The 16,212-nt window shown below is 42.0% G+C and overlaps 2 protein-coding genes across 5 annotated transcripts; one reads left to right on the plus strand and one right to left on the minus strand.

The window, feature by feature from the left end:
* The first annotated feature begins 1,010 nt into the window (after positions 1 to 1,010).
* Positions 1,011 to 7,686, plus strand: LOC132200636 (stromal interaction molecule homolog). Of its 4 annotated transcripts, none has more exons than XM_059626255.1 (16): positions 1,011 to 1,192; positions 1,279 to 1,544; positions 1,604 to 1,701; positions 1,762 to 1,881; positions 2,529 to 2,641; positions 2,953 to 3,065; positions 3,116 to 3,285; positions 3,482 to 3,634; positions 3,687 to 3,854; positions 4,066 to 4,166; positions 4,272 to 4,304; positions 5,004 to 5,158; positions 5,301 to 5,360; positions 6,268 to 6,379; positions 6,439 to 6,565; positions 6,693 to 7,686. In XM_059626255.1, the coding sequence occupies exons 2-16, from the start codon at positions 1,346 to 1,348 to the stop codon at positions 6,897 to 6,899; spliced, it is 1,929 nt and encodes a 642-aa protein (XP_059482238.1). In that variant the 5' UTR covers positions 1,011 to 1,192; positions 1,279 to 1,345; the 3' UTR covers positions 6,900 to 7,686. The 4 variants fall into 4 exon arrangements, with proteins under 4 accessions (XP_059482238.1, XP_059482239.1, XP_059482240.1 ...); XM_059626256.1 differs by having other exon boundaries at positions 3,119 to 3,285; XM_059626257.1 differs by lacking the exon at positions 4,272 to 4,304 and having other exon boundaries at positions 1,012 to 1,192.
* A 551-nt stretch (positions 7,687 to 8,237) lies between these two features.
* On the minus strand, positions 8,238 to 16,019 carry LOC132199770 (DNA-directed RNA polymerase II subunit RPB1). The gene is made up of 14 exons (XM_059624732.1): positions 15,861 to 16,019; positions 15,241 to 15,373; positions 15,003 to 15,139; positions 14,777 to 14,944; positions 14,562 to 14,721; positions 13,960 to 14,473; positions 12,421 to 13,852; positions 11,911 to 12,117; positions 11,463 to 11,855; positions 11,040 to 11,309; positions 10,206 to 10,973; positions 9,772 to 10,053; positions 9,173 to 9,638; positions 8,238 to 9,076 (listed from the first exon to the last, which is right to left on the minus strand). The coding sequence occupies exons 1-14, from the start codon at positions 15,942 to 15,944 to the stop codon at positions 8,388 to 8,390; spliced, it is 5,703 nt and encodes a 1,900-aa protein (XP_059480715.1). The 5' UTR covers positions 15,945 to 16,019; the 3' UTR covers positions 8,238 to 8,387.
* Positions 16,020 to 16,212: the final 193 nt, after the last annotated feature.

Genomic DNA, 16,212 nt, shown 5'->3' on the forward strand with positions numbered 1-16,212 from the left:
AATAGGAAAATGTTGAAAATCAAAGATCTTTTTGAGTTAAGCAGTGAAAAGAAATATAAAATAATAATTAATATAAATTTTTAATTAAAAAAAAAAAAATAATGTAAATTTAACCTTTTGATTTCTTTCGAAAAGCTTAAATGTGTACTTTTTTTTTGAAGAATTTGTCACTTGAGGAGATGATAATGGAAATGAAGAAGTCTGGCTTTTCCTCGTAAAAAATTGTTTTTATTCAAAAACAAAACAGATCTACTAGTTTCGGTCACGGCCTGCCCTATTTCTTGAGCAAGAAAAATACAAAAAAAAATAGCAAAATTAAGAAACACCACATTTTAACATAAAAAAAATTAAAATCTTAAAACTAGCAATAAATTCAAGTACCAAACTATTTCATGAGCAACCGCGCTGATCGCTGACTTTAGTTTTAAGATTTTAATTTATTTATGTTAAAATGTGGTATATTTTTCAATTTTGCTGATATTTTCTATTTTTCTTGCTCATGAAATAGGGTCGCAACCGTGACCGAAACAGTGTGAGTTTTTTTTTAATTAATTCAATTTTCACAACGTCTACAACGAGGAAAAGCCCAACTTCTTCATTTCCATGTAATTTTTTCCCGTCAATTTTTATTTTGAGCAGTTTTATTATTTTATTTTAATGATGAATGCATCTCGCTTTGGGAAGAGAATATTGCCTTTGTTGTAAAAACTAAAAATAAAATTTTAATTTAAAAAATATATAAATAAATTTAAAACATTTTTGTTGCAAAATTGAATTAATACTGCAAAACCTATTAAAATAATACTGCGTCTCGGCGATTTTCGGAAAATAAATAGAAGATTTTTAGTCTGGAGGTTAAAAAAACCTAATTAATTTGGCCGTCTCGTCCCTAGGCTGGTGAGAGGATTTTGCACATAATTTAGCGCCGATCGAGCTTTGAGGTGAGTGTCGTGAGTGAGGTGGCGCTGGTTGAAGTGCCATGTACGTGTGGCACCACTGATCGGAAAAGTGAAAAAAAAAAAAACGTTCCGTCCGTCAGTTGTTGCACTGCACGATCGGACGGACATCTGTTAATTTACACAATTGATTAGTGTCGGTCGGCGGACTCGGCAGCAGAGCAATCGAGCTGATCTCGCGCGGAGCGGCCAATTGACCCGATGAGTGCAGCCGAGGTGGCCGCCGGAGCCCATGCGTGAGTGGCGTGACGCACCGCAAGGCCAAAACCACTTTAACCTGCTGAATCTGTCTCTCTGTTTGTTACCCTCGGGGCGGACACAGATAACGACTAGGAGGCCCTGGACCGCGCGCGCAGGCAGCAGCGACCTACACTAGCTTTGACCCCGATATGCGCCTCACCGGCCTCGTGACCCTGGCGGCCACGCTGGCCGCCTGGGTGCAGGCGGCCGACACGAACGGCTTCCGCGAACTAGACGAGCAGAGGGCCAACTTCAAGAACATGTACGCGTCCAGCGGCGGCGCCCTCGGCAACCTGCAACACCCGCCGCACTTCAGCAGCACCACCGAGCCGCCCGTCATCGAGATCCGTAAGAATTGAAAAAGCTCGCAAAAGCGAATTGACTCTCGAACTTTCCCTGATCCGCAGCCATCGGAGACAAGTCGGGAATGGAGGCCATCGAGGCTCTGCACCGACAGCTGGACGATGATGCCAACGGAAACGTCGACCTGTCCGAATCTGATGAGGTGCTCATCAAATTTTGCAATTTTATCATGGAAAAGTATGCATTAATATGATTTCTTCAGTTTCTCAGGGAGGAGCTCAAGTACGAGGACGGACACGAGAGAAGACAACGAGCGTTCCACAGGAATGATGACAATCACATCTCTGTCAAGGAGCTGTGGGAAGCGTGGACTCGCTCTGAGGTGCTTATTATTATTTTTTTTTATCCTACATACTAAAATCGTAATTAAAAATTGAAAAAAAAGGAATAAAAGATGGAAAACTTAGCAGAAAGGGGATGATAAGAAGTGAACAACTTTGCTCTTTCTTTAATGTTTTTTACTTATTATTTTAAATGGATCAATGAATTGAATCGAGTTATTAAAATCACTTAAAATTATTGATGATAAAATTAAAATGAATCCAAATGTGGTTTAAATCAGGTTGTCTGTGGCCTCACCAATTTAAAGGGGCGCAAACAGGCTGCTTAGGCACCTGTTAATTCAATTTGCACACTTAATTGCGTTCGGTTGCGGTTTCTGCTGTTCTTGGCTAACTTGATTTAAATAATTGAGGTTTGCTTGCGTAATTTCCTCCTGCGTTTTCCTCATGGGGTCGGTCAGTTTTTGAAAAACAATTATAAAATAATAAATTCTTCTGTTATAATTTATAATAATATAGAAATTGAAAAGAAAACATTTTTTGTTTTTATTGCTGATGAAACAAAAATTATTTAAAACCGTGAAAATCGAAATTCAAATTGGGCAGACCTGGACTTAAAATATTATTTTCTTGCAAGTCTCACTTTGTCGGTTTTTTTAATAATCTGAAATATTAAAATTTCTTCTAGGTTCACAACTGGACCACCGAGCAGACAACCGAGTGGTTGGTGGCGTGCGTTGAACTGCCGCAATATGTCGAGTTGTTCACGCGAAATTCCATCAAAGGCTCGGATCTACCCAGGTGAGTTTGCCAGTTGCTGATTTTACTTTTACTGCCATTGCGCTATTTGCGCCACATTTTTTTTTATCTCCGCGACGTCACCTTTCTTGGTAAACAGAGCAAAACACATATGATATTTGCATGTTGTGTGCATTACAAATGCATTAATTATTTTTGGAATAGCCAAATTCCAATTCGATTTTATTATGAAATTGAAACTTTCAAACTCCTATAATAAGGACGGACCTTGAAAATTTTCTTTAAAATAAATATCTCGAAAATGAAAACAACAAAATTCGATCAGACAAACATTTGACAAATTAATCCTTCAGACTGGCCACAAACAACCAGTTCATCGGGACCGTGCTTAAAATCAAGGACCCGATCCACATCAAGAAGATTTCGCTCAAGGCCATGGACGCAGTGCTCTTCGGCCCACCAAAAGGTAGAGTTGAGTGTTGCGTTTGCAGGGAGTTCTCAATGTCTTTGTTGCAGCAGATGGAGGTCATGTCAAGGACATCGTCCTGCTGACCCTTCTGGTTGGTGCGTGCGGCGCCTGCTGGTACGCCTACAGGCAGAAAATGCTGTCCCAGGAGGACCTGCAGCGCATGATGAAGGACATGGAAAGTCTCCACATGGCCGAGCAGATGCTGATTGAGACACAAGTGGGTGCTTTTTTGCCGACAGTCAATAATTCCCCTCTCAATTTAAAAATTTGGTGCAAATCATTATTGTTCATCTGACAAATTGAATTGAAGATGAATTTAATTTGATGCAATTTCCTTTTTTAAATTGAGTCTTAGACAAAACGCAAATATCTTTATTGCTGGAATTTTTTAATTATGGATTTTTAATTTTCAGAAAGAATTGGAGCAGGCAAAGCAGCAGCAGGAGTCGGTAGTGTCGGAGAAGGAGAACCTCGAGCGCAAATTAAAAGAGCACAAATCGGCGCCAGCAACGCAAGTGGCGCGAGGCACCGAGCCGGAGCTGCAAATCATGCGGCAGGAGATTGAAGTCGGTGACTGATTGTTTTGAATTGCCAGTTAATTGTCTTTTGTGTGTGCAGGCGCTGCGGCTCGAGCTGAAGAGGGCGGAGGGCGAGCTGGAAGACCGGTGCTGGTCACCGCCCATTGGACTGCAGCAGTGGCTTCAGCTGACCCACGAGATTGAAAACAAAGCTTACACAAAGAAAAAGTCATCAGCTGAGCGGCAGTTGCAACAGGCTAGAGAGGCTGTGAGTTTTTTTTTATAAAGTCTGAGAATTAATATTTAAAGTTTCGCTCGTCAATCCACCGATGAAAATCCCCGTTTGGTATGAAAATTTTCAGATTTTGAAATGAATTTAATTTTATTTTACAAATATTTAACTGTACAAAACACATCCCAATTTGATTTGATTTTCCATTTCATTGATTCAAATGTAAGTGAAATATTTAATTTTTCAGTGTGAGAAGTTAAAAAAGAAACGATCCAGTCTGGTCGGGGCGTTCGTCTCGACGCATGGCAAGTCAATTGACGACGTCGACCGTAGCATTGTCGAAGCCAGGTATGTTGGAATAGTTAATTTTGTCACTAGTCAGAAAAATCTTTGTCATTTCTCACTCTCTCACACTCACTGCTTGGCGTTGTCATGATGGGTGCAAACAAACAGTGAAGAGGAGGGCGGCTCCCTTTCAGAGCTGAAGTAAATAGTTTTCAGGCTTAGAAGTGTGACTAATCCCTCCCTTAATTTATGCACTGCGGAAAAAATTTGCATTCTGTGACAAGCCTTGTGCGTTATCTTGTACTAATATTGCAGCCGCCCACTTTGATAATTCGAGATAATTATGGCAAGGAAAAGTTGCACTTTCTAATCATTGTTTTTCGAGTCTCATTAAATTTAATTAACTTCCTGTGTAAATAAATAGCAACTAATAAGATCAATAATTTTTTCTCTTGTACCTTGATCATAAATTTTAATTAATTGATTGATTTTATTTACAATTAACTCAAAATGTTTTATTATAAAATTTAATTTATTTATTCTTCTCGGCTAAATTTTAGTAATTGAATCAAATTGAGTTATGTCTTCTAAAAATAACCGCGTCAAATTTTGAATTTGTAACTTTCATTCTGCCAGATGAAATCATTTGCTTTGCAGTCATGAAGTAAACTTGTCATTCCTAATTTCCACAATTTTTCCAGTGTGTATGTGAGAGCTAAGATTTTTTAAACCTAAATTTGTCCAAAACTTCACTGTACATGTATGTGCTTAGTATGTCGAGTTTGTTTCTGTTTTTAAATGCCACTTGTGTTTTTTGACCAACTTATTTTAACAAGGCCGCCTCCTCTTCCGAGTCCCAAGTACATAGAAATTTTCTCACTCGTGTTTTCATGTCGGCAGAACCTCACTGAACGAAGTGACCCAAGAGCTGCAGGAACGGGTGCACCGCTGGAAGCAAATTGAGATGTTGTGTGGTTTCAACATTATCAGCAACAACGGCCTGTCGTACTTGGAGACTGTGCTCTACAGGCCCAGCAACGGGAGACTAACCAGAGGTGAATCATTAATTTCTAAACTGGAGTCAAAAAGTTAACTTTGAATCTGTTTAGTTTCATCCAGATGTTCTCGAGGAAAATATAATTGTTTTTGTTATTCAGACAAATTGATAAAAAAAAAAAATTGTTGTTTTCTTTCCAGGACGAATGAGCAGTCAGGACGACCTTGATGACGACTCAGTGTCGCAAGCAAGTCCAGGAGGTAAGCTGTCCGAGTCGGAGCACGAGGAGCAATAAAGTCAAAAGCAGCTCGGCGTCGTCGTTCTCCTGTGGATCCTCTTGACCAAAATCTATCCTTCCTTCCCTGTTGCTTTTCATACATTCGGAGCTTTCTCTGCTCTTCTGACCACCGCACGCACAGGAGAAGCTTGACTTTATTATGCATGGTTTTTAAACATTTAGATGGATTTCTTAGAGTACTGGTTTACCACCTAAACTTGATCTGTTTTTGTTCTTAAGTTTGTTAAGTGCTTGAAGAGTTTTGTCGCTCTTTACCAGCAATAATTTTATGCAACGGAATTATCGCTTTTCTTATTTCTACCTGCCGATTTTAGATTTACTTTTTTGCCTCAATCCAACAAGCACTTTCCCTTATTCTAAAGACGGGTTTTGCGAGAACTCGACAATCAAATGTAACAAATAGTTTGGGTCTGCACTCTTGTGAGTTTATAATTCATTTTATTTATTTAATTTTACGCGCACAGTCTGGAGTTGATTTTAATAACACCAAAACTGACTAAAACCTGGAAACACAAACCATCGAATGATAAGTGGCTGTGACAACCGCTTTTAATTTTAATCGGGCTGGACCAACAAACTATTTGCGAGAAGCGTCAAGCATGGGAATGTCTGTTAAATTATTTATTACCATCTGCACATGAATTTAAAAAAAATCCCAATGTAAAAGTGCCTTTTAACAATATATATAAACATACAAAAAAGCAATCCTTCCAAGCTAAGGTTGTGTTACTTTTGATTTCCACCCTATCCTTTGATCCAACGAGATGCCTGCTGTTGATTTTGGAGCCAAGTGTTCTCTTGAAATTCTGGCTCTGCTGCTTTTCGCATTCGGAGTTGGCATCTTCAGAACGCCTACAACCCTTTTGCAGGCTTCACTGACCCGTGGAGGGACGCCGACTCATCTGGCTCGGAGCGCGATCTCGACCCTTCCACCTCGCCGTCCATGGAAATGCCAGTCACGTTCACCCTGGGCGGGGAGTCGTAAGTTATTTTCTGCATTATGGCAAAAAGAATTGCTTCGGCATCTTTAATATGTAAAGGAGTCCCGGGTTGGATGATAACTGTGATAGGCCGCAGCTGAATCCGATCGTCAGCATGGAGAAAAGAGCGTCTGTTATGTCTCGCTCGGTCAGTCAAGAAGTGCAGCAGAGATTCGACCTCGGAGAGGTGAGCAGTGTAAAAATAATCTTTCTGGGCTGATGCAAATTACAGATTTGGTGTATTTCATTATTTAATTTGATTAGAAAATTTAACCCTATAAAATGCAGATTAAGTGATGAGAACATTTGTACAGGGTCTTCTGCCCAAGAGCTCCATGAGCGAAGCAAGCTTGGAGGCGCGAGGAAATACCCGAGCGTGTGGATCTCTGGAGGAGGAGACGTACTCGACGGACAGCTCGGCAAGTGCGACCGCCACCGAGGAAGAAATGAAGCGCAAGCGACGCAAACTGCACTTCCCAGCCTTCGTGCGCAAGAGCAAGAGCAAACCCTCCTCGTCCTGACTAGCGACGTACTTCACTGACAAAAGTTTGTTGATTATCACACGTGATAGTTTATTGTTGATATTTTTTAAACTAATGATATATATTTAACCAAAACATCTGATGATAATTTAATATAAATTAAACTGCAATAAAAATACTTCGAGTAAGCAGAGAAAGAAAACACATTTTACACACTCCCGAAGACTGGCTCTGTTGGCTGGCGCTGTTATATAATTAATTGTTGGGGCCTCATGCAGTGGCCTAGGGACTGTTAGCAACACGATTTTCCTTCCCCGATGTTTGTCTTCCAAGACGGAACAAGTTGATTGTTCTTGTACTGTGGCAAATATTCATATTCCTCACGACTTTTACTCGTTTATTTGAGATGGATAGTTGTAAAAATTATTTCTGATCTTATGTGCAATTTCTTGTGTTTGGTGGGATCGTCAAATCCTCTTGCTCATTTAATCACGTTAATATTAATTGTTATGCGACTTTCTTTCCCGTGTGCCTTATTTATTGAGCAATATAACTAATACACGGAGTCGCACCACAAATAGTCTAGATCTGACTCGCCAATTGATATACAGTCTACGTAAATTAAGGTGGGACTCTGTAATTTGTTCTGTTTGACACTCTTATTGGGATAATTCAGATGTTAAGCCAATTGAATCTGCTCTTTTGTATGGCAAGAAATTTTGATGTTTGGAAGAAATGATTTTCTCACTTTTTTGAGAAGGCTCAACTTGATTGATTATATCAAAAGTTTTTATGCAAAAGAAATAATAAAATCATAAAAAATTGGATAGTATATATTAATTTTTGTTTATATTCCTCATAAGTTTAAGTCTGTTTATAAATCTTTGCAAATGAAACTTATGTAGTCTATATTATAAAAAATACCCTAAGCAACCACAAGAAGTACCGTCGAGATCACCTGGCTTCAGGCGCCAAGTTATTCGAGTGCATAAATGGTTCTATTCTAACTCCTTACATTAATTTTGTGAAAAGGCTTCGTTTTTCTCATTCTTTTTCAGTTAACATTTCAACAGACTTTTTTTCTTAAAATAGAACATATTTGGAGTCGAGTGAAACTCTAGGCTACTTTTTTAAGTATACATTTTGAGCATAGCTTCATAGATAATTTTCTATATTTACTTAAAAACATTTGGACAGTATTGAGAGATTTACACAGAATTTACTGCTCTGACCCCCCTGTCCATGCAGCCACTCGCCTTTTTGGAAGCTCTCTACACCCTTGAATTTGTAAAAGAATATTATCTACTCTTCCTTCTAAGGATATTCATAACATTTGCTTTACCAGGAGCATAAAAAGAAACACATATCTTAAATATATTGTGAACTTTATTCTTAAACCGCAATAGTGTTAGAATGGAAACAAAGATTTTGGTACAAATGCAACGATTGAGGCCAAATGAAATGATGAAAAAATGAAAGTTTGCAACCAAAACATATGGTTTGTGCAACTAACAAATAAGTGTCCGTCTACATGTCGTCCTCAGGTTCGTAAGCAGGCGAAGTGGGGCTGTAGCTCGGGGACGTGGGCGAGTAGCTGGCCTGGCCACTGGCGCTGCCGTCCTTGGGTGAGGCGGAGAAAGTTGGGCTGGTGGGCGAGTACTTTGTGCTCGATGGCGAGTACTGCGGCTGCTGGGGCGAGTACGAGCTGGAGGTCATGGCGTACTTGGGACTGGCACCACCAAACCTGGTCGACGTGGCTGTGTGTTGTGGTGAAGAGGACGAGTACTGCGGGCTGCTGGGGCTGTACTGTGGAGAAGAGCGGGCGTACGAGGACACCGAGTAGGACGGTGAAGACGGCGAGTACTTGGGCGACGTCTGGCTGAAGGTGTTGGGACTCGATGGCGAATAGTTGGGACTAGAAGGCGAGTACGAGGGCGAGCCTGAGTACGAAGGGGACGCGGGTGTGTAACAAGGGCTGCTGGGGTTGAATGCTGGCGACGAAGGGCTGTACGACGGAGATGAAGGGCTGTAGGAAGGGCTGGTGGGCGAGTAGGATGGAGAGGTTGGAGAGTACGACGGTGATGTTGGTGAGTATGAAGGGCTGTTTGGTGAATATGATGGCGTGGTTGCCGAGTAGCTTTGTGGAGAATAGCTCGGCGACTGAGGCGAATAGCTCGGCGACTGCGGAGAGTAGTTTGGAGACTGAGGAGAGTAGCCTAAAAAAAAAACACACACACAAATTATTATGAGAATTGAAATTAAAGAGAACATAACAATAAAATATTCATTGAAATGAAAACATTTTTACTTACTTGGAGACATGGAATATGAAGGAGATGTTGGCGAGTACGAAGGGCTTGTCGGTGAGTATCTTGGCGATGATACAGAGAAGCCAGGACTCGACGGACTGTAGTTGGGTGACGCAGGGTAGTTTGGAGATGTGGGCGAGTACGAAGGGCTGGTCAGATAGCTCGGACTTGTTGGCGAGTAGTTGGGTGATGACGGAGTCATCGATGGTGACGCCGGAGCGTAGGCAGGACTCGATGGACTATAGTTTGGAGAGGCACCAACAGGTGATGGAATGTATGGACTCATGCTTGGGCTTGCTGACGGAGAGCCAGGCTGCGGCGACCAAGCTGGACTGTATCCTGGACTGAGGCCGGAGGCGTCGCTTGAGCCAGAAGGCGAGAATCCTGGCCCACCAGGAGTCATGCCACTTCCAAGGCCTGGCGACCAGGCGTGAGCATATGAAGGAGTTCCTTGGTTCCATGGGGTCATCTGAAAAGACAATTCAATATTTATGAATCACAGCAAATTCTTTTTTAATTTATTTGATTGCCCTAACAATAAGCATGAATTTGACAACATAATATAATATACATTTTCTTATGCAATAAATTAAGGTACTTACATGTGGACTCATGCTGCTTGGGGTAGCAGCCCCTACAAAGATTCCGCCGGCAGGAGCGCCGACCATCATTCCAGCACCCAAGTGCATCGGGATTTCAATGCCGTGCTTGCACTTGTCTGCGTCAAGTAAAAGATCAAAGGCTCCAGTGCCCATGCGAGGAAGTTGGCCAAGAATAATGTTTTCTGAAACACCTCTCATTGGATCCTGCTCAGCATGCGAGGCGGCGTCCATGAGCACATCAACTGTCTCTTCAAAACTGCACCTCATAAGAGCACCAGTGTCCTAAAAACATAATTGCAATTAAATAAAAATCTCCCCTCTGCTGGTCAAGAAAAAAGCTATCAATATAATAAATGAATCAATCAAGTAACTGCTGAAAACCCAGAATTTCTTGCAAATTTTGTAATGAAAAAAAAAATCCACAATTTTAGTACCTGTCTGTTGATGCCGTGACGAGTGATGGCCATCAAGTGACCCTTGGCGGTCATGACGTCACAAAGCAAGGCCAGATGCCGGTAGTTGACATACAAGCCGTAGAACTGCAGCACAGCATTCATTTCCTTCTCGACAGACTTTCGGACTGCCTCAATGCCGAGTACCGAGAAAATTTCACAGATATCATTGGAGGAAGTTCTCACAGGGTCTACGTCCCTCTCGCTGAGGACTTTCATCAAACTGGTTCCGTCCGTCTCAAGCAGCCACTCGGCAATGGCCTTGAAGCGGCCGTTGTCTGTGATGACAATTTTCTTCTTCGAGTCAGTCTGTGGCAGATGCATGTAGACCTTGGTGATGGCCTCAATGCCCTGCAAGGTCATGTCTGACAGCATGTTTGCCTCGATGCACCTCAGGAACATATCGTCCTCCATCTTGTCAGCCTGCTGCTCGTCGTCGTCAAATTTGCCATCATCACCGCCGCTGTTCATGATGCGAATTCGCAGAACGAGCTTCTCAGCGTTGTCATCGTTGAAGATACAGTTCAAGTCGTCACCAAAGCCCAGGTTGATTTTCTCCGCAATCTGCTCCATGGTCAATTTTTTGTCTGTCATACGTTTGCGGTCAAGCTCAATACGGAGTAACCAGGGAGATATTCTGGTTGGGTCAAAGTCAGGCATTTCGTAGTAAATGTTAACAAACTCCTGATCCTCAGAGATGACTGTGTTTTGCGGATCGGGATCGTAGTAGATGGCAGTATTAGCTGTGACCTGAGAAGTTGAGAAGTATAAAATTAGAAATAATTCAGAAAGGCAAAATGCAAAATAATCACCAACCTTTCTTAGGGTGGTGTGTTCCAAGCGACACAGCACATTCTTGGCTTTCTCAGCGTCCCTGGCAGCGGCACCAGTCAAGAAAACGGTCAGAGAAGGGGCTTTTGGTTTCTTGCTAATATTGATGATTTCCTTCAGCCTCGGCACACCAAGTGTCACGTTTTTCGATGATACACCAGCAAAATGGAAAGTGTTAAGTGTCATCTGAGTGGCAGGTTCACCAAGAGACTGAGCAGCCAAGGCACCAACCATTTCTCCAGGTTGACATTGGGCCTGGAAAAAGCGCAATTGATATTTACGAAATGTTGTAACGCTTCAAAATTTTGTTAATTCATGTGCTCAAACATTGCCATTATACAACTATAAAAAGATTTTTTAAGTTGAAAAATGCTTATATTCTATAAGATTTTTAAATAAAACACAAACCTGCTGGAATCTAGTCTCGATTTCTCCCACCAGCCATTCAAATGCCTCTGCACTCAGTCTGTACTTGTCTGCTACATTTTTGGTACAGAGAATGGAGCGCACCAAGCACTGGAACAATAAGGTGGCATTCTCGTTGGCCTGTTTGCTGAGTCTGTCTTCGCCAGCCACAATAATGCATTTTGTCAGTAAATTTCTAACACCCTCGATCACGGTCAGTGGTGAAAGGTCCGTGGGCAGACGTTTGTTGATGTGGAAAATCTTTTGCGCATTCCAAATCATGCGCTCCAAGTTGCACGGCAGCACAACTTTGTCTTCTCCACTTGGGAAGGTCTCCCTCATGCTCTCCCGGTCCTTTTTCAGCAAATCCCACTCTTTCTCAAGCTCGGAAATAACCTGCAGCACCACAGCCGTTAAAATGGAAACAAATGCCGATATTTTAATAATTCACCTCTCCAGACCCCATCAACTCCTTCACGACATCCTCACTGAAAACTCTCCTGAGGTATCTTTCATTGCCAGGGTCAAATCTGTATCCACGCTCAAACTCATCATTGGAAAGCTTGATTGTTGGCAGAGTTTGGAACTCGACCGTCTCTCCGCAAAGACCATCCTCACCATAACGAAGCTGAATCAACTGGCCAACAGAGTTTCGCACCTAGAAAGATACATTAATTTCATGAACACTGGTCAAATTAAACAGATATCAAATGGGGAGAGGGAATTTAGAAGCCATTATAAAAACATAATTTAACACTAACAAACAACAATTTTTCTTTTCTTTTAGACAAAAATAAAATTATATGGAAATCATTGATTGATATGAAGAAAAAATTAAGTCTGCATTTTGCTCAACAGACAGCTTGGAATAGCTAATAAGAAAAATTTCAAGCATGGTCCTATGTAAAAACCCTTGCAAGGAAAGTTAAAAGTAGATTTAAAAGTTGAAATAAAAACTCACTGTTCCGTCATAATGCACCATGACAGACTCCATGGCTTTGATGAGACGACGCTGGATGTAACCAGTTTCTGCAGTCTTGACAGCAGTATCAATGAGACCCTCTCTACCACCCATGGCGTGGAAGTAAAACTCTGACGGCGTCAAGCCAGCCAAGTACGAGTTCTCGACAAATCCTCTTGACTCGGGACCGTAGTCATCCTTGATGAAGTGAGGAAGGGTTCTCTTTCTGAAGCCGAATGGAATACGCTTGCCCTCAACGTTCTGCTGACCCACACAGGCAATGACCTGGGAAATGTTGATGTTGGAACCTTTGGAACCGGCAACCACCATGGCCTTCAGGTTGTTGTACTCGGTGAGGGACTTCTTTGCAGAGCCACCAGTCTTGTCACGAGCATCGTTCAAAATACGATTGACCTGATTTTCGAAGGTCTGCCTCAGGGTGTTTCCTGGTGTTGGCTCCAACTCCATGTTGTGGGCCTTTTGAATGACCTCAATCACGTCTTCTTTGGCCTTCTTAATGGCCCTCTGGATTTCAATGTAGGTCTGAGGATCAGCAATGGTGTCTCCTATGCCGATGGAGTGACCTTCAAGGAGCAGCCAATTGTTCACCACTGTCTGGATGTTTCCGTAAAACCGGCCACACTCTTCATGGCCCAACTCCAACATACAAATATGCAGAAGAGACCCTGCGGAGGTACCCAGGGTCTTCTTACAGAGGATCCCCATGATCAGTTCACCATGCTCGACCATAACCTTTGTGTCTCCAGGTGAAATCCAATTATAGGGACCTGAATTCTCATCGTCGGGATGAGTCGAGTGGGTCCGAATCATGTTGACATTGCCAGGAATGATGAGCGAGAAGATTTGCTTGCCTGTCCACAGAGGCTTTGGCTTCAAGATGGCTGGTTGTGGCATTTTCCCGTCCCAGATGGGCAAAAACAGCAGAATATTCATCATCTGCTCTTTCTCAATGAAGACATCTCGTCTGGTCATTTTCCTGACTGCAGTCAGGGTGTCTTGCACAATACCCATGACAGGTTTGTTGGCCTGTGGGGTGATGATCTGTCTGGGTGTGACGTGGATGTTCTCAACCTCAGCCCTGGTCTCCATCGACTGAGGCACGTGCAAGTTCATTTCATCGCCGTCAAAATCAGCGTTGTAGGGAGAAGTTACACTGAGGTTCATGCGGAACGTCGACCAAGGCAGTACCTTCACTCTGTGCCCCATCATACTCATCTTGTGAAGTGTGGGCTGACGGTTGAAGATGACCAAGTCGCCATCCCGGATGTGCCTCTCCACTCTGTATCCACACTGGAGGTGAAGGTCTGAAGGTTTTGGGTGGTAACGCAAATCGATACGTTCCCCATTATCCCGAACAATGTACTTGGCACCAGGGTACTGAGAGTTGCCTCGGCGCACCAACTCTTGCATGCTAAAACAGAAACAATTATCAATTAGTAAAATATATCAGTCCAAATTCATAAATCATCAAATAATTTTTTTTTCATCTTAATTTTAACGTAGAAAAATCAGACTTACTGTTCAAGGTTGAATGGTGTTACAATCTCTGGGAACGTCAAGTTCTGAGCAATGGATCGAGGCACTCCAACCTGATCGATGTGCAGATTGGGATCAGGCGTGATGACAGTACGAGCAGAGAAGTCAACACGCTTTCCCATCAAGTTTCCTCTGATTCGCCCTTCCTTGCCCTTCAAGCGGGCTTTGATAGCCTTCAGCGGCTTGCCAGACTTTTGCATCGCCCTCGGCATGCCAGGCATGTCATTGTCAATTAGCGTTGCCACGTGGAACTGGAGCATCTTAGTGTTTTCGTAGAGCACGTGAGCTGCAGCGCCGGCCTGCTCGTTTCTGGCCAGTTCGTTGTTTGACTTGATGATGTCAGCCAGTTTGTGAGTCAAATCGTCCTGGTTCCGGGCCGAGCCATACATCACGACGGCAGGCCGAACGGCCAATGGGGGCACTGGCAATACTGTGGTAATCATCCAGTCAGGACGAGCATATTTCGGGTCCATGCCCATGATGAAGCACTCCTCATCTAAAAGGAATTAAATAAAATATTCAGAATTTTTTTTTTAACAACGATGAAAAAATATCTAAGGTAGAAGATGGCATTTTTCAATTACCTGAAATGTGTTTGAAAATCTCGTAGACTCTCTCAGCAGAGAGGTTGATTTTCTTTTCTTGTGTGTCTTCATTGACATGTTTCCACTCCGCAGTCAGGTCAAGCCCAGCACGACGAATGTTTGGCTGGTAACGACCACAGCCGCCATGCCCTTGCTTTTTCTAAACAATTTAAAATTTAATCTCACATTAAATTATTCAACTACTGAAGACTTACAGCCGCACCACCAGGATCTTCAGGGTTTCGGTCTGGGTCTTTGGCCAGGTCCATTTCATCACCACCCTCGCAAATGTTTTTGCCTTTGCAGAGGTCATACACAAAAGCCAAACGCTTCCTTGGCTGACCTTTGGTTTTCATCACGACCTCTTTGATTTTGGGATTATTCTGTGAAATGAATTTATTAAAAAATGCTTTTAATTGCATTGTAGCTTTTGAAACTTACAGGTCCGACAAGCATTTTTGAACAGTAGAAACAAACACAGCGAATCACTTTGATGGTCTGTTTCAGAAAGCCGACGTGAAAAACTGGCTTTGCTAGTTCCAGATGTCCAAAGTGTCCAGGACACTCCGTCATGTTACCTATAATTGTTTTAATTTATTAATTTGTAATTATTTTAGAATTCGGTTTTTTTTCCTGACTTGAGAAGAATATAATTAATAATAATAACTCCAATACGTACCAGCGCAAGTTTGGCAGCGAGAGTTTCTGTCCATGACACCCTGGCGTGGGTCCATGAGACCCCCAATCTTTGGCCTTCCGCCTTCATAAGTCTCAGGGTAGCGGATGCCCCCTTCTGTGACCGACATCCGCCGCTGAATTTTATATAATATTAGTTTTTCTTGTAAATTGCAATTACAAAAACATTATGTACATAGCCTTCGCTGTGAGATAGTGGATTAAATTATCTAAAATTGATCTATGTATCGTAAAAAAATCTATCAAAAATAATTTGTTGTGATGTTGTGCATAAAAATGAAACGGGAATTTTTTAGGTCTGTCTGTGAATTTCTCAAGGTGAGCAATGAGCAAAGCAAAAAATATGTAAAATATTATTATGTACATTTGAATTTATGGATCAGATCAACATTGCCATAGAGGCAATTGGAGGATTAAACATAATTTTAGGAGGTTTCATTTGTTTCTGTTCCTATGATTAATATACGGCTTAAGACGCTCTAGAAGCTTGTCATGCGTGTTGATTTTCAAAATAGACGTGTCGTGGAATAAGCCGGAAGGAATTGCAACTTTTTCCCCTCAGTTTGTAGAGCTAATTAGATTCTCGTAATGAGGCCGACTTACGATTTCATCTGGGCTGAGAATACCAAATTGGACCCTTTTGACGGGCCGCAAAGGCGCCTTCGAGTCCGAACACAGCATCGCCATTTTGTGTTCTCTCTAGACTCACATCCCAAGCCCACCTCTCTACTGATGTTTTCGGCGGATCACCAACAACGTGAAAAGTTTGATACCCTCTCCAACGACACTGAAGTCCTGCTGCCAACATAAAAATTTTATCATTCGGCTCAAACGTTTGAGTGTTTTGCTTCAAAGGTTATAAAAATACGTTCAATAATTAATTTAATATTAATTAGAATCTAAAAGTTCATAAAAGTAATTATAATATCTTTTGATTTCATGATTTCTAGATGAT

Source organism: Neocloeon triangulifer, unplaced genomic scaffold (genome assembly GCF_031216515.1).
Source record: "Neocloeon triangulifer isolate White Clay Creek 2 clone unplaced genomic scaffold, ASM3121651v1 ptg000014l, whole genome shotgun sequence".
NCBI classification, from domain to species: domain Eukaryota; kingdom Metazoa; phylum Arthropoda; class Insecta; order Ephemeroptera; family Baetidae; genus Neocloeon; species Neocloeon triangulifer.